Genomic DNA, 26,796 nt, shown 5'->3' with positions numbered 1-26,796 from the left:
CACGGTGCAGGTTCAAGAGTTGTAGCCTTGCTTCTAGGACTTAATGCGCCGGTTGACACCTGAGGTGCGCTTTGACAGTTCTCCTGCGGAGAAAGCGACGACTTAATGTTTGGGTATTAGCTGCGTAAAAGAGGCAGGGCAGGGCTTGGCCAGATCATAACTTCGTCTTTTTCATTTCTTTCTCGCTTTTCGTTGCTGGGGTCAGCACAGGGGGGAGGCTACATGGATTGGTGGACTTTGTTGGCAGCGAGTATTGCCCTACTCTGGATTTTCTGCTTTATAGACGGTAAGGGAAAAACGGCTTTTTAAGGGTTTTATGGCACCTGTCCACTAACCTATAAACGCACGGCACAAGAGACCATGAATCACTCTACATAACATGTTAAAGTGGTTGTAGATTCTATTGTAGCTCATATTTCGAGTGTATTCCCTCGAAAGGTGGACGCACTGAGCAGATGAGACTCTACAGATTAGGGAATAGTTTGTGTCCCAAGATGACACAGATAGCTAAAATGGGCGCAGGTGGTGCAGATTGCATCACTAACCAAAACCTTCAGTTTCTGTACGTTTTAAATGAAAAAAAAAAAAAAAAGATATATTACATAATTAATATTGTTTTATTAAACTCTTTTGATGAGGCAACCACACTTGATTGCTTCGAGATGACGGGGCGGGGAGAGGGGGAAATACAAACAATTTTGAGTCTTTATTTAGAGAGTGAATGGTTTGTGCTTTAGGTCAGGTGGTTGTCGGGGTACTTTTACTTGCCGAAAGCTCGCTTTGCGTGCTCAGTATACCCGCCGCCCAGCCGGCTGGTGAGCAGACTTTAATCCAGTGGCAGACGCTGTTTGTGGTTCTCGACATTAGCCACGGTGTTAATTTAGACTCCAGCTTGACCCTGTTACCTTCTTATCTCCAGGCAACGCCGTGCTTGAGCTGCGGCTGCTCTTTCACGCTCTGACCAAAGCCGCTTGTCACCTGTACCTGGCCCTGCTCCCGCTGCGCCGAGCCGCCACGCACTTCTACGACAGCGCGCGGTACTGGGTCAACCATGCCCAGCAGGGCCCCTCTCCTCCAGGCTACTTCCATCAGAGCGAACCCCTGGCCAGGAAAGGCACGCTACACTTTCTGGAGGGCATGTGCGTGGTGTGCGAGACGGTGCCCAACATGATGGGCGCAGCGCTGAGCGTCGGGGCCGCTTTCTGTCATATGCTGCAGGGAGGTTTCTACATCCTGGCGGCCACGCTGCGCACCATCCAGATCAACCTGTTCTCACAGATGAACGGCGAGAAGGAGAGGTGGGACAAAGAGCGGCTAAGGGCGAAAGAGGGCGAGAAGAAGCTCAATTCCAAAGTGCTGGAATACATCTCGGTGTTTTGTCAAGACCCCGTGAGCGCTTTACGCATCAAGGTCGACGTGCCACCCGTGTACAGATAATCTTTTTCCCGTGGCTAATTGGCACATAAGGGGCCTTCTTCTAACTGCTGAGGGGTTAGAAGTACAGCAGAGTGTTGATTGGTTTGCAGGGAGGGCAGGAGGTTGAACTCTGACTTCTGGTTTTCACTCACTGTTGAGGGGAATTAGTTACCAACGGAATCAAATAAATTATATTTAAGCACGTGTGGGAAAAGACGAATAAAACTATGGTGCATTTTGTTACAACTGTTTCACATTTATGGAAATGTAAAGAAAATAAATGTCTCAATCAAACAAAACCTGACATCTTTGCTTGTTTTGGCCTTTAGAGCTTTATTGCTACATTCTTTTATACCAAATCTTACTGGCAACCAAGTTTATTTTAAAGTGCTCTCTTATTCATTATCTCAGTCATTAATAATACATCTATGGCAACATATTTACCAAAAAAAAAAAAAAAAAAATAGGATCAGCAATAGAAAGTATGTTATTATTCACCTACTGATTCTGGTTAAAGTCAAACTAAATCAGCAATAGGCCACCAACATTTATCCTGCAGAGCTTTTTAGCTTCATCTCAGCCCTCTCAGGTCTCAAACGCATGACAGCAAGGACACAGAGTTAGCCAACATTCAGTAGATTAAGTCTGGCTGGCATCCGGGATCAAGTATTTTACCTGTGAGCTCAGACTGCATTTGCATCTTTACACAGTCAAACTGCTAAAGAGACCACAGGGACGACAATGAGGAAGAAGAAGTAATGAAGAGACAGGCAAGTTTGGGGATGGGGGGAGCAGGACTGTGAGCTGATACTGAAGATGGATTTATTCTACTTGACACTAAAGTCTTGCGTCAGGTATAGCGTGGAGGCTCTCAGGGGGGATTTTCCCAGCTACAGTGAGAGAAGAGGAACAAAAACAAAAATAAGAAAGATCCCTCAGGCGGGTGTAGTAAACAACTGTAATCTGATCATTTTTAAATACAGCAAGGTAAAAAATAGGACAAAATTCTCAAGACGGACACAAAACATCAGCTTTATCTTTACTGGAATATCACAAATAATCTTACAGAGTATGTCACCAGTTCTTCTGACAGCTGCTTTGTTCACTTTGTATTCGTTCTGCTGGGACCTGAGATGAGAAGAGTGCATGTGTAACTTTGGCATCAGCATTATGGACAGCTTCTCAAACCACCAAAGAAAATGAGCTTAAAACCAAACAGGGCTGTAGGTTTAATCTCATTACTCACGCCCTCAACTTTGTCACTGCCTCCAGTCTCCGCAGTGCAGCAAGAACATTTTTCTGTGTGTCAGAAGAGAGGACTTCAAAGGTGTGAAGATCACCTGCAAAACAAAAAACAAAAAACCCAAAAAACTGTAAGTTAGCTGCAAGTTACCAGGTGGCAGACAACTCTAGAGGTCAGAGGTCATTCCACACACTCAGTTTTACCTGAGAGGATGAGTTTTGTAGCCAGGTTTTGCACAGCAGGTAGGAACTGCTTCTCCGTAAAGACGTGAGCTCCGTTTTCACACAAGTACCTGAATATCAGCTGGACATGAGGGGAAAAAAAACAAAAACATCATTAAAACGTTGGTATATTAATGTGGAAATAAAGTCAAATTATGGTCAAAAAGTAATAAATGCTTTGCCTAAAATTTAGTCAATAGTAAGTTAACAATGTTACAAATAATTTTCATGTTAGCAGATGTTAATGTTTTCTAAATGGTTAATAGTTTAGTTGTAAACCATCTTGACCACCATTGGATGGTTACTGTGAAGTTGCAAGAGATTCTTTGAAGTCATTAAATATTGCACTGTGCATCTATAAATCTATAAGTCTATAAACATTAGACACAAGATGGAAATAAACTAATGTTTGGAATATCCATTTTAAATCACATAAGCAGGACTCGTGTCTTTAGTTTCACACATATGAACTGCATCTCCTCTCTAAAGATAATCTTAATATATGTAAACCAGGAAGTACACAAAACTGTATTTGTCTTACTAAAAGACAAAAAGTTTTCGATATACTTTTGCTAATGCAGATAAGCTCCCACAAAATTGAACTCTTTATGGTCATAAAATGGCTTAATGACAATATTTATAATTTTTCAGGTTTCAAAGATGCAACTACAGCATGTCTCTTTATGTCATTAGAAACTATGCCATGATTGTTAGTCATAATCTGTTATCTGATAACAGTGGTTAATGTTTAATGACATTTCTTAGAATACAATAGAAGGTCCATAATAAGAAAAAAAAAAACTTTACAACATCTAACCAAGAGTCTTCACAACAGTCACTCTCCACGAAATACACTTAATCACAGAGAGAGATACTCAAGTTAGATGGACCTGATATGAGTCTAAGAATGGTTGCAGCAGCTTCTGCAGAAAGGATAACACTTCCAGCCCCGTTTCCAACACGGTCACTTCCTGTTGACTCATGTGGACTGCTCCACATTTCTGCAGAAGTGAACATGCCTCGTCAAAGTCCTAAATGATGGAGGGGAAGACATATGCAATATGAGTAACAATAATATACTCACGATAATAATCTGTCTCATTGGTAACCATACACAAGTGTGTATGATGATGTATGATAGTAGCAAAAAAACTGAAGCACTATAAGCACAAAATTTCTTTCATTAGCTCTTCCTGAGAATTGGATAAACGAGAGGCTACAGTGACCTTGGCCTTTTACCCAAGGTAAAAGTTCATGCACAGAATAATCGTGATCCCGACAAACATGGCTGTTACCTGCGATGCCCTGCCAGGGATGAAGATGAATTCATTGGAGAAGACGTCCCGCAGGAAGCAGAAGAAGCTGAACAGCTCATCTGTGAACAGAAAAAGGTTAAACAAGACGTGTCCATTCATGAGACTCAGAATCTGCAACTGCACCTAACATTTACCCTTCTGTGTGCTTTTTGTGATGTGGATGGCTGTAGCAAGTATTCCTGGACGCACAAAGACATGCAACGCCTGATTCCTGTAGGAAACCAGCATCAGCACCGCCGCCGCCGTCCTCATCACACCCTCCTCTGGGCTGAGTGGATCTTGGCTCGCAGGGTCTCCATCCTGAACCAGGTAGACACGGCCCGCTTTATGATGGACGATGGAGTGATGAAGAGCCACGGTGGATGACATCACGTCTGAGTCTGGGGTGCGTGCTGCAAAACGGGTTTCAAGTTTGAGGGTCACATGACCTTCAGAAAGTCATGCGTGCGTGTGTGTGTTGAAGTGTGCACACGTGCCTGCATGTGTGAATGTCCACATACAGGACACCTGTGAAGTGAGACAGTTCAGTGGAGTCCTCTTAAGATAAGTTACTTAAAGTGCATTAATCCACTGAACATCTCCTAAGTGATTCTGGACACTTGTGCCAACTTGCATTCACCTAATCTTTGTGATCCACATAGGACCGGGTCAAAAGGAGCCTATGCAACAGCAAGGAAACTACTCAGTTACTCTTCTGCATTAACAGCGTCTGGTTGTCTAGCAATGCAATATGCTAAGGCCACCTGCTGGTCACTGAAGGGAAAGCAAGCTTCATTAAATGCCCACTATAAGCAAAGCCTATATTGATCTTAACCCTAAGCTTGATGCTGCTGCTTTCTACACAGTATAATTAAAATAAATTGATATCTTTGAAATCCATCTGGCCCACTCACCAGGCCAGTTCAGATGGCCCCTGAAGTCCAGCACCAGCTTCCTGAGCCAGAGTGTTTTTTCCGTGAGCCCATGCCACTGCAAACCCTCTTCTGTTAAAGTTGTGATTGGAGCCTGGAGCAACAGGCAAGCCATCAGAGACCAAGGACTGATCAATGAGCCCTCCTCCTGGGTTCGCACAATCAAATGAGCCAGCCAGTTCACACAGTCCTGGATCTCCGTACTTGGTCTCTGTGGAAGATCTCTAAACAGATAATGAGGTAGATTCTAAAGTTACATACAGGCTATTTCTTGACATTTTGAAGGTTTAAAACGACAAAAATATTCATTTTGCTTTAGCATAAGAATAATCATAATTATTCTTATGCTTTTGTTGATTTGGTTCATTTTACACTCACCATGAGTAAGAAAAAATAAATAAAAACAGATTTCAAAAATGTAAAAGGTGTTTTATGCACTTCATTTGAACTGCTTATATATCACTAATGGAGATTACATTAACAGAATATATAAATGGTAAATCATAAAATTATTTAATACTCACTTTGGCTGGTGTATACTCAGAACTCACAATTTTTAGCTACAGCCAATTGTGACTTTGGCACACATGGCTACCATGTCTTGCATAAACAGAAAAAAAAAGCAAATCTGTACCTTGGTATGAGATTGTACTCGCTTCGATTTATCTTTCCCTCACACAGCTGTCGAACAGACAGGGGGCGGCCAAAGTTCACATGCATGCAGCCATAATCTTCCTGCAGAACTCTGCTAGCTTTAAACAGTCCCTGCAGTGAAAGAGCGAGGGCAAGAGGCCTGTAGTTTCATATCTTTCAGGACCAAAGATTGCATGGGAAATTTTATCAAGTCAGCAACGAGACGAAACTTACGGTGGTGCTTTCTTTGGGTTTGGGGACACCCAACAACTCAAGTGCAAGCAATGACTCCTCCACTACTCTGTCATAGCTGATACTAATGGGCACCAGGGTAATGTCAAACACCTCACCTTTAAAGTATGGCTCCAGCACCATGTCCATCATACCTGCAGACAAATGCAGATGTGGCACCAAGATGCTCAAAACATGTATAAGTGAATATGTAAAAAAAAATATATATATGGAAATAAAAATAAGTTGAAAAGAATATTCAAATTACACAAAATGATCTAAAAATACTGTAAACTTGTTTGACTTTTCACAATTAAAATATCCTAAACTGTGAGTGTATGATCCCTTGGTGTGCAAAAGTAAAGTACTGTACAATCACAAAGGGTACAATGACCCTTTAAGGTCAAACCTGTAATAAAACACAACAGAAATAGAAAAAACACAGCTAAATCTCACAAAAAAAACCCTCTAAAAAACAAAAAAGACCTCACATTACACAATGGAAGTGTTTTTGGGGAGACAATAATGTGACGGACCAGCTGCGGAAGTGACAAGCTAACAGTAAACAGCTAATAGCAAACACCTACATTATTAAATGAATCTTTTAAGTGAGTCTAACTGTAATTGTTTGCATGTTTTGGTCCGTCACCTTATTGTCTCTCTCCAGAAACTCTTCTGTTGCACTTAGTGAAATTTTGTTTTTCTTTCCCTACTTCAATTGTTTTATTCAAATTCTGTTGTGGGTTGTTTTTTTTCTTTGTTTGTTTTTTCACCATTTCTGCTTTGTTTTATTCAGTTGTATTTTGTCTGCTTGTGCTGCATTTTTCTTTTTTCTGGTGTTTTCTTAACTTGCAGTGCATTTGACCCCCCCGGGCCACCATAGAAAAAGGTCATCATGCTTAACTGCTATAAAATTAAAGCAACAAAACCTAAAAAAAAAAAAAAAAAAAAAAAAAAAAAAAATCCAAAATAATGAGATGCACACACTTCGATATCCTGGGGAACAGCAACAAAAACAACAAAGGTGTACATTTAGACACTTACCAAGCTTTGGCACCACAGACTTCAGTGTGCGACTCCTGAAACCCTCTACATAAAACTCCAAAGGAGCACATCCTGTCTACGGAAAACACATTAAGCTGTTGGAAGCCTTCTTCTTTTAATTGTTAAATACAGAAGCTGACTGCCAAAGATGCACTTAGGAATACTTTTAAAAAGTCCTCGTCTTACCCTGACAATTGTTCGGACGTATTCTGACAGCACCGCCCAGTACAGCTTGTCAGAGCCGATTGCTCGTCGGATAAAGAAAGCTCCGGAGCGACGCAGAATCTCTCCAACAACCTTCATGCTTGCAAGAGCTTTTAAGAGAAGGAGTGGGAACAAAAAAATAAACAATAATAATAATAATATTTGGATGCTACGATGCAATCAAAATGGATATAATGTCGTGTATAATTAGTATGATTTAAATAACACTTTGTTGTCTTAATTCAAATAGATACTTGCGAATTCCTGCAGCTATGACGGGTATTGGGATGTCGTAGGTGAACAGGATGAAGGAGACAATTAAGAAGTCCACATAACTCCTGTGATTGGGCATCAGGATCACAGGACTCTCCTGGATGGCTTGCTGCAGCTGCAGTGACAGAAAATCTTAACTTCCAAGGTTCTCTGTATAGTAAATAGTAGTAAATACTATAGTAAAGCAAATCTATCAGAATGGTTGTGTGACCTCTAAAGATCTGCTGTTGAAACAAACTGGCCAATAACTGATTAAAGTGTATTGATTTCTGATGAGTCCTGACCATGTTGAGTCCTTCCATGTTGACATAGATGCTTCTGAAGAGTCTCTTGAACACCTTACTGACAGTGTAGCCCATCAGCCTGATAAACCCCAGCTGCAGATTGTGAGACATTTCCTCCAAAATCCCACGAGCCTCTTGTCTCACCTTCTCCACGGATGACCCCGTCTCCAAGGCAATCTGAGAGGGAATATGTAGGGGAGGAAAAACTGACTATTTTGACAACAAAACAGTAAAAACTATATTTTTTTAATAAATAAAATGACTGACCTCTTTGGCAATATAGCGCAGATACTGGGATTCCAGTACAGCTTTCTTGAGGTCAGAAGTGGAGCTGGATGGGGCTCCTTTGTACGGTTGAGGGTTAAAGGTTCTCAGGGCATAGCCAAGATCAGTTGTGCGTCTCCTCTCCTCCAAGATATCCGTAAACTCCTCCTCATCCTTCAGGCTTGCAGTGCCTGAATCTTTATACTGAAGGAAGGAGTAAGGTTTATGTTAAAAGTCTCAAAGTTAAGATGTTGGAACATCTGTAACAGGATAGAAAACAACAACAACACTACTAATCAACAGACTAAGTGACGTGGGTACAGAGCTAGATTGTTTTGAATACATATTTATTAGCACCACATTTTTTATACTGTAGAAATTCTGCTTTAATTCAAGGGGTCTAACAAATTTACTGCATTACCCATTTAGGAATTATATCCATTTGTATGCACAGCGTCCCATTTTCAGAGGTTATAAATTAATTGGACAGTTGACTGATAAGCAATTTCATGACAAGGTTAGGTTGTTCCCTTGTTATTTCGTAACACATAAAGCTAATAAAATATTTGGCATTGATTCCAACTGCTGAACTGGCATTTTGTAGCTTTTCAATTGAATTTTTATTACAGAAGTTAAATGTAAATTGAAATAAATCTATCAGACACATAGTAAAAAAACTCTACAATCTGGTTCATTCTGCAAAAATAATAAACTGCCAATCACAACAACTTCCGAAAGTTCGCGTGTATTTATATTAAACCAAGATTTCCTTGTACCAGAATGACGGTAAGACCAAAGCATGACTAAGAAGTTAAAAGCGCACATGATCCGTGGCATACCACATCATCTGCCAAACATGGTGGCGGTAACATCATGGCATGGTATGGTATGCTTGCTAGTGAATCTGGATCACTGGTGTTTCTTGATGATGTAAGTACTGATTGAAGAAGCCGGATGATCTGTTAAGTGTACAGGGCTACACTCTCGCCTTGGACTCAGTCAAGTGCTGCAAAATTGATCGGACACTGCAAATGGATGATGACCTACAGCATACGGTAAAAGCATCTCAAGGAAAAATAAATGGGATGTCCTTTAATAGTCAAACCAGCAGAGCAGCTTTTTAGCTATTAAATTCAAACCTAAAGGCACTTAATGCAAAACGTTCTTAAAACCCTTGAATTAAAGCTGCGAGCTCACAAAAAACAGACAAAAACTACAGAAATAAATACATTTTAAAAAATGCTATAATTCTTATAGAGCAGACTGTAGTTTTGTAAGACTCTTTATTTATTTGGTAAATAAAATAAAATAAAAAAGAAGGGGCGGGGGTAAAAGAAAATATATGTGGACAACAACTATTCACCACACTGTTATTTTGAACTGTTATTTTACATCCCTATAGTTATCCCATTGTTGGTTTTTAATTGTTTATTAGCCTTTTATACAAGCACTAGTTTTGTTTATTTTAACAGTAAGGAAAAACTGACGTATTGTTACTTTGGAAAAGTGGTCTGAGACAAATTCAATTATTAAATCACAAAGTTTATCGAGTTAAAACCATAAAAGTCGTTATCTCCTCGCTGCTCTGTACTGCAGGCTGCTGTGACCTGCCAACACAGGCTGGTGAAAAACTATTAAGCAACAGCGGCTTACATACAGTCGCTGTTTTTCTTAGTAGGCCAAAGTTTGAGCAGCTTAAGGCGGTCAGGCTCCACAGGACACCCCTGCCTGCATAATTAACAGCAAAAACAAGCCCTGCTTGAAGGCAGACAAAAGCGAACATCGCTACAGGTTTCCTTCAGGCGGTCTCCTTCTGGGTATTATATATTTTATAGTCGCCGCTAACTTTGAAAGGTTTGAAGAAAAGCGTCGACGGGCCCGAGAGAAGATAAAAACAGACGCGTTTAAAACTTGCTTCTTACCGTACTCGTCATTCTTTGCGGACACTAACACTGAAGCTGACTGGTGACTGGTCTCATTGACTGTCTTTCTTGTGCTTGGACGCTATCTTCGCTCCACACTGCGTGAAATATGCAGCACTTCGGGGCCCGGGGCCAATGGTGTGCCTGGGTTTTGGAAACTCCTCCCGCACATTGTAATACTCAACCCTCTGCTCCCAAGTAACCCCCCTCACCCCCCGCGCGCTGCTGAGTACCATAGCTAATGTTTTAAGTGATCTAGAGTTTGTCTGTTGTGGAAAAAAAATGTCTGAATATTTTTGGAGTAAACATAACCAAGAATTAAACATCAGCTGAGCGTGCACTCCACATGGACTGATTAAATTATCATTGTTTTTTTGTCAGTTTTGCTTGTTTGGAGCATTCAGATGTGCTTAAGATTATTCACGTGTGGAAAACATTCACGACAGCTGTCAATCTTCCCAGAAGTGCACTTCCCATCAAATTCACCCTAAAAGGCAACACTCAGAGAAACTGCAAACCCCCCTAAGAGTTCCAGGTGTACCGGCTTCAGTACCAATGTTAAATGTACTAGGCTTCTGGAACAATGTCCTTTTGGACAGATGAGAGCAAAGTGGAGATGGTAATGCACAGCCCCTCATTTGTTGTGCAATATCTGTGCAAACTGGCAAGCACAGTGGTGGACGGGTCATGATTTGGGCACCTTGCAGTCTTTGCAGTCTTTGAGTCATGAATTCCTCTGTGTACCAAAGTCTTCTGAAGGCAAATGTTAGACCTTCTGTCCAACAGCTAAAGCTTGGTCAAAACTGAGTAATTCATTAGGACCATGATCCCGAGCCTTTCAGCAAATCATCAGCATCCCCGTCAAAGTCAAGTTAGTAAAATTGATATACTTTGGCAGGACCTTAAGAGAGATGTGCTTAAGTAAATGCCCACAAACCTCAATGAAACGAAGCAACATTGAACAGTGGTGGCGTACAGACAGAGTGGGGCAAAATTCTTCCACAGGGTTGTAAGAGACTGATAAAGTCATGCAGAAAACAATGACTTAAAGTTATTGCTGCTAAAGGTGACCATACGAGCTAATAAATCATGTAGAACTACTAGTACTACTACTGAAGCCCTTTTGGTTAACCTTCGCCCTGGCCTCCACCCCTCTGTCCACTCAGTCTCGAGCTACAGACTCAAACATGCTTCACCAGTCAAGAGCAACTGGTATCAGTTTCTTCAGTGGTGAGCAGTCTCAAAATGAAGAGCAACCACAAAAATGAAGGTGAAAATTTTCATTTTATTTATGTATTTTTTTGTTGCCGAACAATGATCATCTCATGAGTTAGGCAAGCAGAGGAGTCTTTATTGTTTCTATTCACACGTAAAGTGTTTACCCCAATGTCATTTATGAGTCCGACTGCACCAGTTTAACAAGCAACTGTTCAAAAGAGAGCAAAATGCAGATCACATTCACAGCTAAGGCAAAAATAAAATTTCATGCTACTTTAGCTCTTTCATTGAAAGAATAATAGCATTGTTAAAGCATTATGTACACACACACACACACACACACACCATCTCTTAGAAACTATACTACAGGCTGATAATACTCTGCCAATTTTATTTGTTAAGTAACTCAGTCCCTGTTTACACATTCATATGACCGCATTATATGATATAAAGACCCTTTTTTTCTTAAAATACAATGACCTCTCTTAGCTGCTAGCAGTAGCAGAAGTGTACGCTACATCTTACACAGTCTGCATCTTATACAGTAACGTAGACTAGATGAACTATAACAGAAAGGCTAAAAACTGCACCTCACAAACTGAAATCACATTCTCACCACAACACATGCAGACTCTGAATAGACAAACAAATATTTCATCAGTCCCTCTCGCAAATAAGGAAGACGATGCTTTAAAGTGTTGTGCTTTTCTGTCCTGACACTCACTGGCTCGGTCGCCTCACGTATGTGTTGCTACATAGTACAAATGCATGTGGAGAGCTGCACTTCCATGCTGATTGAACGCTGTGTGTCCACTAAAGAGGACAAAAAATGGCATCGGTTAAATAAATATATAAATAAACGCAGAAATAACGCCAAATGTAGAATTCAACTGAAGATGCTGGTTTAACTATACTGTTTTAATTTAAGCCATGTATGTATGTGGAAATGTTTACACCACTTCTGGCCCTGCAGAGCAGATGATCACAGTAAGAAAATAAATTCCACGTTGACTATTTGGCACAAATTTAAGTAACCTGCTCTCTCGTTATGATAAACAGAGGCCATAATTCAGCTATAGTGTGTGTTAAAGAACTGTCTAGGTCATAGATTGTAGTCTAGCTACTGAAATATTGTCAACACTCCCTATAAAATAGTATCCATACTAAGCTGCCTGAATAAAATACTAATATTTTATTCCTCACTACACATACATACGTTTAGTCAGATGACCCCAAAGTCCATCTTTTAATAAAAGTGCGCTTATATCCATCTTGTGCATTAAGACTATTCACAGCAGATTGCTTTACTCGTTTACTAGTTTTACTCTCCGCTGTCCACTTATAAAGTGCTCCATCTTCTGTTGAAAAAACAAAACAAAAACTCAACAATTATACACTCGCACACATCATTCTCCAACCCTCTGCTACATCTCAAGCACACCATCATTCAGTCCTTGCTCCAAAGGCCAGAGGTAGTCGGTCAGCTGCTGGAGCTGGCGGTCTGTTGAGGTGTAGTTTCCTGACTCTCCACCAGGGGGAACTGCTCCCTCCAGTAGGTGAAGTGGCTGTAGGTGTCCGAGCAGGGGAAGTCAGAGGAGGACGCTCGGGCCTTCAGCGGAAACACGTGGTCAACGACCTCACACAAACGTACGTAGCTGAAGAGAAGAGAGGAGAGCGAGATGATGCAGTGATGCTGTAAGGGCCATGAAAGCAATCCAGTGGGACCTGGGTGAAGGACTTACGATGAGATGTTGGTCTTGGCGTGCTCCTGCACCAGCTCCCCTTTGGGGTTCACTGTAAAAATCCTGTTTAGTGACACCCCAACTTCTTTGTATGAGTATACATCCTGCAAAGACAAGAACAGGGGCATTTTTAATGTTAGACATACTGGATATTAGACTTAAACAGTGCAAAAAATATCTAAAAAGCTTCAATTTACCCTCAGTGAACATCCAAACTCACTTTTATGGTGAGAAATAGACTAAACTATAAGCAAATATAACTGTCTGTAAGCTCTGCAGAGCCGCATGTGAGTTACCGTCGGTCTGTTGCCGAATGCTGCGTAGAACGGCTGCTTGTTGGGGTAGAAGAGGTTCTTGATATCAGTGAGACACTCTACCTTGAACTTCTCCGGCTTCTTCTCTATCACCTCCCTGTGAAACACAATCAGCGCTGCACGATGAGTTCCTCCTGCATCCTCTCATGTGCTAATATAGAAAAACAGATGCACGTTTGTGATATGAAATACCTGTGCAGAGCTGAAAAGAGGCTGCTCGGGCTCAAGAGGACGGGGCCCATAGGAAGCATAGTGCCTCTCTCGTTGACCCAGTTGAGGTAACCTCTAGTCATGTCAGCCATGCCGATCGCTCGGGCTGAGCAGTACAGGAACTTGTAGCCATTTCTGATGTGGAGAGGAAGAGATTAATATTAACCAACTTGTGTCAATAGAGTTGAAATTACTAAATAATTTCTTTAACTTTGTAAAAGCATTTCTTTAAGAGCTTTATTTCATTTCTATAACATCTCCTTTATGCTTTACTTTAAAACTGAGAGTAGACTGTTAATAAAGTAGTTCTTACTGGCTGACTTTGTGGTACAGCTGAGCAATCCCCTGGTGTGTCCAGTCTTTCCCGAGTGTGGGCAGGATATGACCTAATGTGTCTGACCTGGAGACAAATACAAGCAAGCGTTATTAAAAATGCATTTTCTTGCACTTGTGTAAAAATCGAATGATGTTTTATGTCATAGTCATCCAGATTTAAAACCCTTTGGAATACTTCTCATTGTTGGAATATATAAAAGCATCCTCTGTTTAGGCTGAGAGAGGATTTAAATGTTACATTAACTGGAAAAGTACCTGCTAGCTCTCTATTAAATGTTACCTTTGCAAGAAGCTGCATATTTAATCTTCTGATCAGAATGACAAATTGCCTCATAATCAGCAGTGAATAAATGTTACAGATGGAACAGCCGTGAAGAGTTTATTCATCACACTGAACCCTGCTGTGCACAGAGTTGTACAGCATGCAGATGAACCTAATACTGGAGCCACTTCTAGTAGATTTGCCGTCCAAACTAAACTTCATTATGCATTAAAAAAAACAAATAAAAACAAAAACAAGACACACGCACCTGGTAATGGTTCCATCTATGTCGGAGATAATTATCTTGTCATCCCAGTTCCAGAGGTAGATGGTGCCTTGACAGCGACAGGTTCCCTGGTACTGAGTGGTGACGCTGAACACGACATCGTTAGGCCCGTCTTGCAACTGAAGAGACAGCTGGGAAATTTGGTGAAGGGGGTGAAAATCCATGAAAAACCACTCAGAAAGGAAGAGAATTTTGTTATAGCTGCACCATTTGGGCTTGTCAGGTGGATCTTTACTGCTGCCATCTTGCTCAAGCTGGTAACTCATTCTTTTATGCTTCTTTTTTAATGTTTGAGCTATCTCTCTATTATATCCAAACGTGTGCTTTAACTTGTGTGCTCACCAGCTGCTCTGATGTGAGTCGGAGAGTTTTCTTATAAGACACGCCTCCCGTTGTGAGTACCGGCTCTGTCTGTGTGGGGGAAGAGTTCTGCTTGGCTTCCCGGTGGTCCTCATCACTAGAGGATGACTCTTCTTTCAGTCTGTCATCAGAGAGGTGAACAGGGCATTTGTATGCTTCAATATAAACTTCAGTAAGTGAGCAAGGACAATTTTGAGCCAGGAATGCTCTCTTACCTGCTTGTCATATTCCCAACCTGCTCAGCAGTGCAACAGGCCCCACGCTCAGAGGCTGAATCCTATAGGTAATAAAAACAGTGCCAGATTGGTGTTTATCTGGCGCGTAACTTGCTCACAATTAACATAGCTGCCGCTTTAAATTACCGATTTGGCACTGCTGTTTCTGCTTCTCCAGGAGAACCACCACCTTCCTCCTTTCTTGGGCATCTTCTCCTTCATAATGTTCTCCACTGCAGCCTGAAGCAGACCACACACACACACACCCACCCACACACACACACACACACACACACACACACATGGATGCACACATGCACCAAACAACCACAACACAAAGCCATAAAGACACACTTAAAAAATAAAGCAAACTATACCGTAAATCAACAAACACTGAGGCAAAACCAAGAATGTGCCTGAGGCCAAAGCGGGGGAAAATACACCAACAGAATAAAAGTGAAAGCTAGTGTAGAGATATTAAAGGGAGAGGGGTGTTTAAAACAAAAAAATAAACATACAGAGCTGTAGCCCAGAACACTGGTCAGACAGCAGAGGAGGAACTGTAAGGTTGAGTGAATGTAATTAGGGCAGGAGGACTAACGGATGGATGGAGTAATAAAATAAGACGAGGAGAGAACAAAGGGGAAAACAACATTTAGCTTGAGAGCAAAAGTTTGGAAGACATTTGTTACACAACGTAAATTTTGTCTGCAGATGCAAAAACTGAACACAGTGAGGTTTGAGGTCCACAGACTCCACATTAGGCCTTATGTTATGTAAAGTGGTGCAGTACCGGGTTCAATCAGAAGGGGGAATACTTCTCATGTAATCCAACCCAACTTACTGAGTCCTAAATATCTGTGCAGCGTCTGCAATCAACTCTTACCTTTGGCAGAGGCTTCTGAAAGGCTTGCATAGCCAGCACAAGCGGAGCTGCAGTGTTCCAATTATAGTACCTGTGGGAGATAACAAAATGTATTTTTAGCCCTTCCCTAAATGCAGCAAAACACATGTTTTTCAGCCAATTTTGGCTCATTAGGCCAAAGAGTTGTGCTAACGCTGCTGTTTTTGCCCGCAATGTGTGACACATGAATCCATTCAGTACACTCGAATGTCTTACTTTGAGCCAATTTTCACCACTAAGTTGGGGTCGTCGATGATAGAGGGGTTCTCTGTGAACTGCTGATAGGACACGGTCTTCTTATAAAATTGCTCTGTAAAAGGAAGGGAGAAGAAAAAACCCCCACACGTTACTTATTCCCCATGCTTACAACACAGAGTCTAAAGTGCATCTTGGAGTCGTGTCATGTCACGTGATCGTTTACCTTTCGTGATCTCCCTGTTGTCATTGAGCCCCCCACACAAAGAGATGGCAATCGATGGCAGGTCAGACATGGGATCGCAGTAACTGTCTACTCCACTGTCTCCTCCAGAGCTTACAGACTGAGGAGACTGACTGGTGCTGTGGAGGCCCGGATCTGAGATGCTCCTCACTGTTGCACCGGTGTCACTGCAAAAAAGAAAAAGAGGAGATACTTTTGATAAGAATCTCGCTGATCATTCTGCACAGTTCAGAAATACAACTGTATGAAACTTTTCTTAACATGAAAGCGTGTGTGATGTCCAAATACCTCTTAGGAAAATAAAGGGCTGCCACTTCCGGTTCAAGCTCAGTGATGTCGTCCAGATAAATTCCATCAGAACCAAGATGGCGACTCCTTTTATCTGCAAAAGAGCAAATTCATTTTCAGCCTCTTAGATTTTTTCCCCCCTGATTGATTTATCCAGAAGCAAGTCATTTGCCAGCTTGATCTCTGTGAGATGGTCTATGGATGGATTATTATGAGGCTGTATGCTTCCCTGTAGTACCAGATCCGTTCACCTGGCCCCTGTTTATCATTGCAATCATATGCAGCGATTCAGACACATTTTTGGCTGTAAATCCATCTTATATTGCATCTTATCTTAGAGCAACTGATTGAGTTTGAGCAATTTGCAGTTTGAAGCTGCAGCTTCTCGACGTAACACAGTGCATTAAATGATCCGTGGGGAAACCTTTTTAAGGTTTACCTTTTTTCTTTGACGGAGAGTCCGCTTTGCCTTGTGGACGAGGTGAAGTGTCCTCCATGTCGGCCACCATACGAGCTGCCACGCCTCCCACTGTTGTAACTTGCATCTCCGAAGTTACCGTTTGAGACTCCATCCCAATGGATTCTGCATCCGGCCCAACTGCGACGACCATTTCCTCTGTGTGCATCGTCTCTGTCGGCATCAGCAGGCGCAGTGCTTGTATTTCCGAGCAGGGTCCGCACTGTTCCAAAGACACCTCAGGCGTAATCACACGGAAGTGCGTGCTTTCAGACACCGGGATAGATACGGGGCAAACTGGTGGAGGGCTGGACTTCAGTGAAAGGACAGATGGCTACAAGAGTGGAGAAGAAGATGATGATATGAGCTGAAGAAATAACAACACTGCAGATTAGGGTATCAGGATTAAGGCTTTCCTACCATGGCGGCCTGAGGCAGCTCTCCCCACGCCCAGTGCATTTCTGGATTCTGATTGTCTGTGTTTGACGGTTTGCCAATTAGCTCAGAATCACTCTTGGGAGATGTGGGGCGAGAGTTTCCAGGACTAAAGGAGAAAGAGATTATAGCATTTCCACATTTATTTCATGGATTTATAGTATTTACTGTAGGTGTGAAAGAATTTTGTGTGAGTTGAGCACCTCTGAATGGGACTCCACTCCCCATCTGAACGAGTGTACATGCCAGCCTGTTTGAAAGAACTGTTGGTCGAACCAACTGTGTTCTCCTCTCTAGACACATCCCGAGACCTGCAGTATAATCACAAAGACGAGTTAGTCAGGGTTTACTTTACTCTCTCTTACACTGTCAGGTGATCATCCTCATCCTCTGCATGGGTATTTGATTAGTCCTTCACCATTTCCCTTCACTCCTCACGCCCACCTCTTACCTGTTGCTCTCCATTTCTGCCACTTCATCCGAGCTGATGTCTATGGGGAACATATCTTCGTCCGCGGAGTAGTCTCCACTTTCCTCTCTCCTCAGGCTGTCCGCCCGAGCCTTCCTCCTCCTCTTCCTCCTTTTCTTCATCATCACGTTACTGTTCTCGCCATTGCTTGCCCCGGAGCACAGATTCTGTATGGGTGTCCCGGAGATCTTCCCCATCAAAACGGGTCCATCCGATAGGATAGGAGAGGTGGCCAGGTAGGAGGGAACCACTTCCTGTTAAGACAGGAAACAGGAGTGAAACAATGCCGAACAGACAGAGAGCCTGAATGTTACACCAAAAACTACCCACATGAGGAAATCTGTTTGGATTTACTGTCAAAGCTTTAGGTCTGCACTGAAATTGGGTGCTGTAGGAGTGTTGCTGACTCCCCCACTGTTCACACTTTGGTTTTTGTAATGCAGAACAACATGTGATAGTGCAGCTATTATCTCCTGCTTTGACATGAAGCTATGTCAACCACTGAGAAACAAAAGATGACACCACTCTGCATAAAAGTAGATTATAATCATGGCAATAAATCCCCCACTCCATAGTTAGTGTATCGCATGACTTTGGTCTGAGACATAGGTTTGCAATTAACTGCCAAACTGCAAAAACCTCCACAGAGGAAAGGGTTTGCCAAAGCAGAAGCAGACTCTGTTTCTAAGTTCTGTGAAGTTTAGAGTCACTTTTATGATCCCTCCTTCTAGGAAAAGAAAAGAGTTTTCCAGGAGGTTTCCTGCTGTCCATCCAGGGGAACATAAATATGTGTGTGCAGACTTAGGGGAAAAACAGAAAGCGAAGACAAACTGACGTATAACACCATGATTTGTGGTCTGACAACAAAGCCTCACGTTTTGCTTCCCCGAGCCAAGAAATGGGTTCAGAGAAACAACGCTCCTCCCCTAGTTGCTCGTTCAAGTCTGAGAATCTGACACCACCCAGGGGAAAATAAATCAGACACTTCCCTCGTTACAGCAAGCCCCAAGCTTCAGTACTTTAGAGCTTGTTTTTGTCTTTTTCTGCATGCATCCTCATGTGCATATAAAGCCAAAAAGAGAGAGAAAGAGAAAGAAGATGAGAGTACATGCAACCAGGCTCTTTAAGGCTGCAACTGAACTTAAACACAGACTTTCCAAAAAACTGAGGAAAAACGGCTTTCCATGAAGTTTCGTAAACATAAAAAGTAGAAATGTAGGTCAGACTGGAGGAATTCTGACATATCTTTAACTCGCCAAGCTCTGAGCATTTCTCTAATACTTAAGCCAGTTTCACAAATACTGCAATACCGCAAACATTTAAATTTCCAGAAGCATATTTATCCAGTTTCCGATTTATCCTCATGCTCCCAGTGTTTGACATACTTCCAGGTCATAAAGCCTGGGTGAGTAAATTCTGCGTTCTCAGCTCTTGCTCGCTGATAAACAAAGGCAGTCTGTTTTTAAAAAAAGGAAAGGGGGGAAATTCCTGGGTGCTGTGCCAACTCTGTACACAGTGCGACTTTGTTCAAACTACTATCACTCCGAGTAGGAAAAAGAAAGTTTGGATAACACTTTTCAGTTGCAAATGGGGAGTGTGTGAGCGCAGGGTGTAAATAAAGTGTTATCATTTGAATCTTGGTTTTATTTGAATCAAAAAGGCCACATAAAGGTGGAAATGGTAAATGGCCTGTATTTGTATAGCACTTTTACTAGTCCCTAAGGACCATCCACACACACATTCACACACTGGTGATGGCAAGCTACATTGTAGCCACAGCCACCCTGGGGCACACTGACAGAGGCGAGGCTGCCGGACACTGGTGCCACCGGGCCCTCTGACCACCACCAGTAGGCAACGGTGTCTTGCCCAAGGACACAACGACCGAGACTGTCCAAGCCGGGGCTCGAACCAGCAACCTTCCGATTACAAGGCGAACTCCCAACTCTTGAGACACAATCGAAATGTATTGCCTTTTATATAGCTACAAATATAACAGTCTTTTAGGGTTTTTTATATAAAGTTCTTCACTGCTGTGTCATTTTCTCACCTGTTCATTTAAGCAGTTCCACATGAGTTGAGATGATTTGGCCAAATTAGTTAATCAAAATATAATTACATGCAGACAGCATTAGGCTTCGCGGAAATGCTCCCAATCGTTACCTGATCATTTTCTGTTTCTTGCACAAAAAACGCCTCGCCGTTCTCCCCGAGCTTCATGTGGAGATCTACTGGTTCTCCGTTGATTTCCATGTCCACCTGAAAGCAAAAGGGTGAGAGCTGAACAAACTAGAACATTAAACTTTTCCTCTAAAGATGCCCTTGTTGTTGTTGTTTTTTTATCTTCTCACCACTTTCTCCCGGGACCGTAGGACCCCCAGCTTGCCAAAGCGCACGTGGAATGGCGAGCACTGCAGGGAGCCATCGGGCTGTCTCACAACAATGACGTCGATGCAGCCAGAGAGGGTGGCGGGATTGAGGCCTCGGTACAGCTCTTTGACCTGGACAAACACCTGGCCCGCCAACTGGCCCACGAAATTCATGGTTTGACGGGTCTGGGGGAAGTGAACGGATTAAAATGACTTGCGTAAGTCACCTCTTCCTGAACTCGGTCAACTTTCAAAAGTGCACGCGCTTATGAGTAGGCATCTTCCGTAGCAATCTTCAGCCCGTGAATCAAAGCACTGGTGACATAACTGTCACCCAGCTGGAAAAAGAGCGAGCTATTCCAACACTCTGAGGTAAAATAAGCTTTCTGTATGGATAAGAGATAAAGAAGGAGTTGAAGCTGTTTCCTGATCTGTAATTACAAACTGTACAAAGAAACTGTTACCACTTTTGACCTTACTGTCTCTCTTACATCTTACATCCCCTCGGGCCTCATACTGTAAGTCTGTAAAGCCTTACAACTGTTTTCCATTCAGACATCAAATGTCAAAGGACAGACTAAGTTAGACCAGACTGTCAAGTCATGTGTATATAATGTAATACAGTACATATAGCATGAACTCAATGCATAAAACCCCCATCCACCCCCTTATGTATTTTTTAAGCCCATTTGAGTCAAACAACCTTTCAACACCAACAGGATTTAGAGTTCCCCTTAAAAAACAAATGTAAATAGAAACATTTTATAAATAGTTCAGCTTCCATTTCTAGCCCCGCGCTGGTGAAAATTGGAACATATTTAGCGTCTTATATTTGGCCGTAAGCAGGCTACAGAGGGTAAAGACTGACTACTATTATGATTTGCATAGCTTCTTGTAACAGACAGGATGAGAGTGCTGGAGGTGGTGATCCAGGGAAAGATGGGCTTAAATATGTTGGAAAAATGCCAACATATCCTATCCCCTGAGGACATGCGAACAAGAGACGAGGCCCTGTCTGAAGAACAGAGACACCGACTGTTAAATCTTATAAAAGATCTCTTCTAAATTACCTTTGCTGTATTAAATTATTAACCGAATTTTCCACCGGGGCGTTGTGTTACGACACTGTTGACTTTCAAGCAGAGGACTTTTAGCGCAAAATACTGTTACACAGTACAGTGCAGCCTAATCTAAAAATAGATGTCTTGTGTTTGTTCCTCTTTCTGTTTCATCTCAGTGTCTCTGAACACTAGCAAAATACTCGGGCTGGGTTTCAGAAAAAGAGCTCCTCCATCTAAAGAAGACCTTTTATGCACTTTTTCAGTGCCACATTTGTATCCTTTAGAATAGCTTAGTATTATTCACAGTTGAAAAGAATCCTTATTTATCTTAAACTGAGACTTTATAAAGCCTCCATCCACCACTGGAACAGTGTATATATGACAGGAAACATGGAAGAAAGTAATAGATCCACTCTTTGTATTAATTAATTAATTAATTTATTTATTTTTAGAATTATAGTGTGGATGCTATTCATTAATGTAATTAGCACTACTCTCTGGTACGATTACTGTTTACTATTCAACTTATTATATTATATTTGTTTGGGGTTTTTTTTTTTAATCACCGTTGTGTGCAAATTTTTTCATAGTATAAGGCTCACAGTATATGCCTGTGGCACATCCTGCTCTGTGACCAAATAATTTCCCCAGTGGGATCAATAAAGGATCCATCCATCCATCCACTTGTGTTTAGCTGTGGTATGTTCATTTGGAAGAGTCTGGCTGAACAGCTTAGCAGATAATGTGTTCAGTCCCACATCAATACACAGCAACACACAGTACAAGATGCAATCTATTCCTGATTATGTAAGAAAATAAAGCCTTCTACATGTAAGGAAGTTCTTTTATTTAATTTTTTAAATAAAAAACACGTGATGTGATAAATCAGCTTCCATAACGCATGTTTAAACACCCAAAAGTGTAATAAGGTCTAATCGATATGGTAAACAGCTGACTCATATACCTCCTGACAGGGCAAACGGGAATTTTTTGTGATGAATGAAAAAAGCTTAATGAGCGTAAAGACAGATAAAAGACACACAAGTGGCCAGCGTGGTTATAACAGACATCTACAGAGTAAATAAAGCCAGTTTATCATCGGTTTCATCTCAGAGGCAGGTGGAGTCAAATATACATAAACAATCCAAAACATACCTGTTCGAGCTGAGGGGCTGCCTTTTAACCAACACACGGGAGACGAGCGTTTCATCAACCGGGAATAACAAAACAACGAAACATTTTAAAAGACCTCCTGTTCCTCGATACAGGTGATGTCTGATGCCCGGATGCAGCTCCTGGGAGCATGGAGCAAAAACGCTACCGTTTAAGTTAAAGCGTTGACTCTCCCTCTCTAAACGAGTCTGTTCCTCTCACTCAGGAGTCCTGTCACTGGGTGACGTCACTTGCAAAAAAAACCCCGGCCCGTTAGTTGGCCAATCAGCGTCGAGCTGTTGAGTTGCCAAGAAGAAGAAAAAAATCGCTTCAGTTGCCACAGTGGCAACAAAATTACCCTCTTTTTTTTACTTTGTCCGAGCTCTTCTGTGCCTACAGAGTGACTTTATGCTCTTTCGTGACCGTTTACATCCAGTCGCATTAAACTTGTAACCCTGATAAATAACAAAAAAAATAAATCTACAGCAAGACATCTCACTTTACTTAAGTCTTTGACAGCGGGAAGCAGTGGAAGCTTCGTAAGCGTTTAAAGTCACCAGTCTGTCAGCCAGGTCTGATGCTGTGAGGTGATCTTTCTAGCCAATCACAGCTCTGCCTCGTAGCACATGCCATGTTTGCTTACAGCGCGAGACCCTCCAGCGACACTGTGCGAAGAGGATGTGGTCGGCTCGTGGTTAGTGAGATTAGGTTACTAAACGTAAGCAAAAATGGGTATTTAATGTAGAAACATGCAAACGCTGAGTTTGCAAAGACTAACATACTCGAGAAGGAAACGAAGTCATGATGTAAATGCACCAATTTCATTTCTAATAAAGAAAAAGGCTCTACTCTCATTAATGGTACAATTACATTACTGCCAAAACCACTCTGTCTGTATCTCTGTGCCTCAGAGCCCAAAATCCTGACAGCAGACTCCTTCTCCCCTCATGCTCCAGGACAAATACCGGACGGGGCTACACGCTACAAAAGCCTCACGTGCAGCTCTTCTGCAACCAGAGCAAGCTCAGCCTGTGTGTCTGGGAAAATGTTTCTCTGAGTGAACACGATCTAATTGTTTTTCCAGACTGTGAGGCAGAAAGGGGAAGAGTGTGTGTGTCTTCATAGTAGTTTTCCATCACAACTTAAAATTAGCGTTTATTGTTTTAGGTTTGCACTTTCGCAACCATCCTTTTTCAAATTCTGACGGTTGGTGTCAGGAAATATGAGGCGCTCTTAGTCATTTTTTCCCTCAATGCAAATTTCAAATGGAAGCAATGCAAATATTTTTGGCCAGGATGCTTTTAATCTCGCTTTTGCAGAATTTAAGTTACTTTATTACACTCTATGGTCATTTTTACTTACTGGCCACTTTATTCATTGTTAGCACCTCGTTTTGCCTTCAGAGGTGCCTTAATTCTTCATGGTACAGATTCAAAAACTTGCTGGAAACATTTTGCACCACACAGCTGCTGCAAATCCATGACGTGAACCTCCCGTTCCACTACATCCAAAAGGTGCTCTGTTGGATTGAGATCTGGTGGCTATGGAGACTATTTGAGTACAGTGAATTCATTGTCATGTTGAAGAAACCAGTTTGAGATCATCTGAGCTTTGAGCAATGTTACATTATCCTGCTGGAAGCAGCCATCAGTAGATGGGTACACTGTAGTCCTAAAGTGTTAGACATAGGAACAATAGCTGTAGTGTTTAAACAGTTCAGTTTCCTGTTCTTAGCTGCAGAACTAGCACCTGGTGTGGCCTTCTGCTGCTGTAGCCCATCTCCATCAAGGTTTTGTGTTATAGTTGCCTTCCTATCAGCTCAAAGCAACCTGGCCATTCTCCTCAGACCTGAGGCATCAATAGGAGACTTTCACCCAGAGAACGGGCCTCAATTAATGTTTGTTCACTTCCAGACCATTCTCTGTAAACCCTACTAATGGTTATATGGAAAAATCCCACTCAATCGTCAGTTTCTGAAACGCTCAGACCAGCGTGTCTGGCACTTAAATCAGATGCTCAGTTTGAACTTTGGTGGGTGATCCTCACCATGTTTACATGCCTAAATGGATTGTGTTGCTGCCACGTGATCACATTTAAGCAACAAGCCTTTTAAGCAGATGTACCTAAAAAGGGATCAAAACAACTCATCAGTGTAAAACATGTTATGCTTGCAAGTTACACTGAACGCCAAAACACTTTCACTTTGTTTTTTTACATAAACTATTTTGAATATCTGCAGTAAACACCCTGTCCTTTAAACACTTGATGTTACACATACCGATGTATATCTGCACCATCGGTAAGCCTATCCCAGAGTGCCTACGTAAACAGGCGGGACACACATTATGCTGGTGAGAAACGCTGGCGTCACTGGACCCTCCGAGGATACATGAGCCACACAGCTGCCGACATGTTTCTAAGAACACGTTGTTTTGCCAGGCAAACTCAGCCAGCGTTGTACACTTTTAAAAAAAGCACATGATATCAGTTTAATTTTCAACATGAATGGTCAGAGACGTGACCTGTGTCAGGCTACAAGAAACTTGCTGACATGTGACAGTCTCACTTGCCTACTCGGCTGAAGAAGAACATCAGCTTCAAATGTTCTACTTGGTGCATTTCCACTGTTGTAATAGACCTCAACTGGTGAACATGTAAGCTGTTCTTGTTCTTTTAGGACAGCCTTGCTAAGGGGAAATCATTTTTGCTTTTGGATTCTCACACTCTGTGAGGCCAAGAGGAAGTGGTGACTTGTGAGATGTCAGTTCACTGCCTTCCTAAGCAGTGGTCACATACTGTACTTACAATGTAAGGGTGTAATAGCACACTGTCCATTCTGCAGACAACGTGCTACATTTAACATTTAACATTTAAATGAATTACTGATTTACAGGTAAAATGTTTGCTTGTCCTGTCATGGATCTGGTCATGCACTTCAATACATGCAAAAAATGCAGCGAAAGGTGCGTGACAGTCATTTTTTAAGAATGACTCCACCATAAACCGGACTTACTCAACACAGTTTGCCTCAGGTACTACTAATTCTTGTTAACCAACATTTTGATTGAGTCAGTTGTTAAAATAATATAGGTTTCTGATTGGCTGAGGCTATTCTGGCCTGAGGATCATGAGACAGAGGCTGAAAAGACTAAACTCTGACTCAGAGGCTAAAAGGAAAAAGGATGAGCTTTTGGTTGCAGATTGTTTTTAAAAAGTAATTTAAGTTAACTGTAAGATGTCAAACGAATACAGAAAAACAAAAAGGAAAACATCTTCTGTCTTTCGGTGTTGTGGATGCATTTGTGAATATAGTTGATAACAACTGCTGTAGGGTATCTCGTAACTTTTACTTGACCTAATGAGTCTGAGCCCGTCATCTTCAGTTTCAGTGGTAACGTCTAGTCTTACACTGGTGGATTATGGAAAAATACAAGCCCGCTCTCCCTGCTTCTCCTCAGAGAACCTACTGCATGACTTTGAAAGGTTGTCGTGACTACTTTATTCATGTTCACATTGCACAAATGCTGAAACACACAAACGGGTATAACTTGCTTTAAGCGTTACTCATGCTTTTGTGTTTTTTTCCACACATGCAGATAATTTTCTTTTTTCTTAAATCGCTTTACCCAGCTCCAGGTGGTGGCATAGCTCTGAGCAGCCTCATCTAACTCGTCTCCATCTTCTGCTGATATCATGATTCCATAGTGTGTTTAATCCCAGCGGCAGATGTTTGGTCTTTGCCACCTCTCGATAGATATGAGTCTGGTCTGCTCAAGAACTTGTATCATTACTCTCTCCGCGCATGTCAAGTGTCTGACTGTTGAGTGCAAGTGAACAGCGTCTTACTAAATTTACCCAGGCCCTCTGGTTGGAAACCTGAGCTGGGTCTGGAGTGGTCATCATGTACCAGACCCTCTGATTTCTTAGGCATTTGATGAGGGGGACACCTGCTAAGATTGCATTTTAGTGGAACTGGGCATCTTCCCTTTAGACATGATCACACAAGAATGACACAATAAGCTGCACTGGCACAGAGATCTACCTAATAAGACATGCCCGACAGTGTCTTTTAATATGTAAATGTCTCATTAGTTCAGACTGTGCCACCTGTTGTGGGTGTTGGTCCTTTGTTGACAGTATAGTGTTGTTGCATCACGTTGAGACAAGACCACCTGTTGCATTGGGTGAAATCCAAGACTCCCAAGTACTCAGAGACTCTTCCAGTGATTACTGTAATTAATATTAGACTATTATACACAGTGTGTTTGAACTGATGACCTTTGTTAGTCTGAAGGGTGGGGATGGGGGGGGGGGTTC

At 42.0% G+C, this 26,796-nt stretch overlaps 3 protein-coding genes across 4 annotated transcripts; 1 reads left to right on the top strand and 2 right to left on the bottom strand.

Annotated features, from left to right (window-relative positions):
• Positions 1–154: 154 nt before the first annotated feature.
• Positions 155–1,437, top strand: LOC118454669 (uncharacterized). The gene is made up of 2 exons (XM_035910460.2): positions 155–286; positions 920–1,437. Exons 1-2 carry the CDS (start codon positions 223–225, stop codon positions 1,435–1,437), a joined length of 582 nt encoding a protein of 193 aa, XP_035766353.2. The 5' UTR covers positions 155–222.
• A 303-nt stretch (positions 1,438–1,740) lies between these two features.
• Positions 1,741–10,078, bottom strand: gnpat2 (glyceronephosphate O-acyltransferase 2). Its single transcript, XM_035910531.2, has 16 exons — positions 9,963–10,078; positions 8,044–8,244; positions 7,777–7,953; positions 7,478–7,607; positions 7,202–7,329; positions 7,016–7,091; positions 5,975–6,126; positions 5,742–5,872; positions 5,090–5,331; positions 4,331–4,588; positions 4,176–4,255; positions 3,771–3,911; positions 2,863–2,962; positions 2,663–2,756; positions 2,483–2,544; positions 1,741–2,306 (listed from the first exon to the last, which is right to left on the bottom strand). The coding sequence occupies exons 1-16, from the start codon at positions 9,972–9,974 to the stop codon at positions 2,254–2,256; spliced, it is 2,037 nt and encodes a 678-aa protein (XP_035766424.2). The 5' UTR covers positions 9,975–10,078; the 3' UTR covers positions 1,741–2,253.
• A 1,149-nt stretch (positions 10,079–11,227) lies between these two features.
• On the bottom strand, positions 11,228–26,296 carry lpin1b (lipin 1b). 2 transcript variants are annotated; one of them, XM_087852914.1, is made up of 20 exons: positions 26,106–26,296; positions 20,249–20,452; positions 20,061–20,156; positions 17,880–18,151; positions 17,632–17,739; positions 17,414–17,537; positions 16,976–17,327; positions 16,537–16,630; positions 16,231–16,415; positions 16,026–16,119; positions 15,792–15,861; positions 15,053–15,145; positions 14,906–14,967; positions 14,673–14,811; positions 14,313–14,461; positions 13,760–13,846; positions 13,429–13,581; positions 13,219–13,333; positions 12,923–13,026; positions 11,228–12,835 (listed from the first exon to the last, which is right to left on the bottom strand). In XM_087852914.1, exons 1-20 carry the CDS (start codon positions 26,172–26,174, stop codon positions 12,661–12,663), a joined length of 2,745 nt encoding a protein of 914 aa, XP_087709040.1. In that variant the 5' UTR covers positions 26,175–26,296; the 3' UTR covers positions 11,228–12,660. The 2 variants fall into 2 exon arrangements, with proteins under 2 accessions (XP_087709040.1, XP_087709041.1); XM_087852915.1 differs by lacking the exon at positions 26,106–26,296 and adding an exon at positions 22,483–26,094.
• Between the last annotated feature and the right edge of the window lie 500 nt (positions 26,297–26,796).

This window comes from Neolamprologus brichardi, chromosome 15 (genome assembly GCF_056152115.1).
Source record: "Neolamprologus brichardi isolate AB-2024 chromosome 15, ASM5615211v1, whole genome shotgun sequence".
Lineage (NCBI taxonomy): Eukaryota > Metazoa > Chordata > Actinopteri > Cichliformes > Cichlidae > Neolamprologus > Neolamprologus brichardi.
The sequence above is the reverse complement of the archived record's forward strand: the minus strand, read 5'-3'. Positions and strand labels throughout refer to the sequence as shown.

Coding starts and splice junctions, on each gene's coding strand:
- LOC118454669 (XM_035910460.2), top strand. CDS start 223: ATGGATTGGTGGACTTTGTTGGCAGCGAGTATTGCCCTACTCTGGATT. Junction 287..919: donor GATTTTCTGCTTTATAGACG/GTAAGGGAAAAA, acceptor TCTTATCTCCAG/GCAACGCCGTGCTTGAGCTG.
- lpin1b (XM_087852914.1), bottom strand. CDS start 26,174: ATGATATCAGCAGAAGATGGAGACGAGTTAGATGAGGCTGCTCAGAGC. Junction 20,453..26,105: donor ATGCCACCACCTGGAGCTGG/GTAAAGCGATTT, acceptor CACTTCCCCCAG/ACCCGTCAAACCATGAATTT. Junction 16,631..16,975: donor CTCTCCGTCAAAGAAAAAAG/GTAAACCTTAAA, acceptor GCTCTTTTGCAG/ATAAAAGGAGTCGCCATCTT.
- gnpat2 (XM_035910531.2), bottom strand. Junction 4,589..5,089: donor GGGCCATCTGAACTGGCCTG/GTGAGTGGGCCA, acceptor CCCGTTTTGCAG/CACGCACCCCAGACTCAGAC. Junction 3,912..4,175: donor TCCCTGGCAGGGCATCGCAG/GTAACAGCCATG, acceptor TCCATCATTTAG/GACTTTGACGAGGCATGTTC.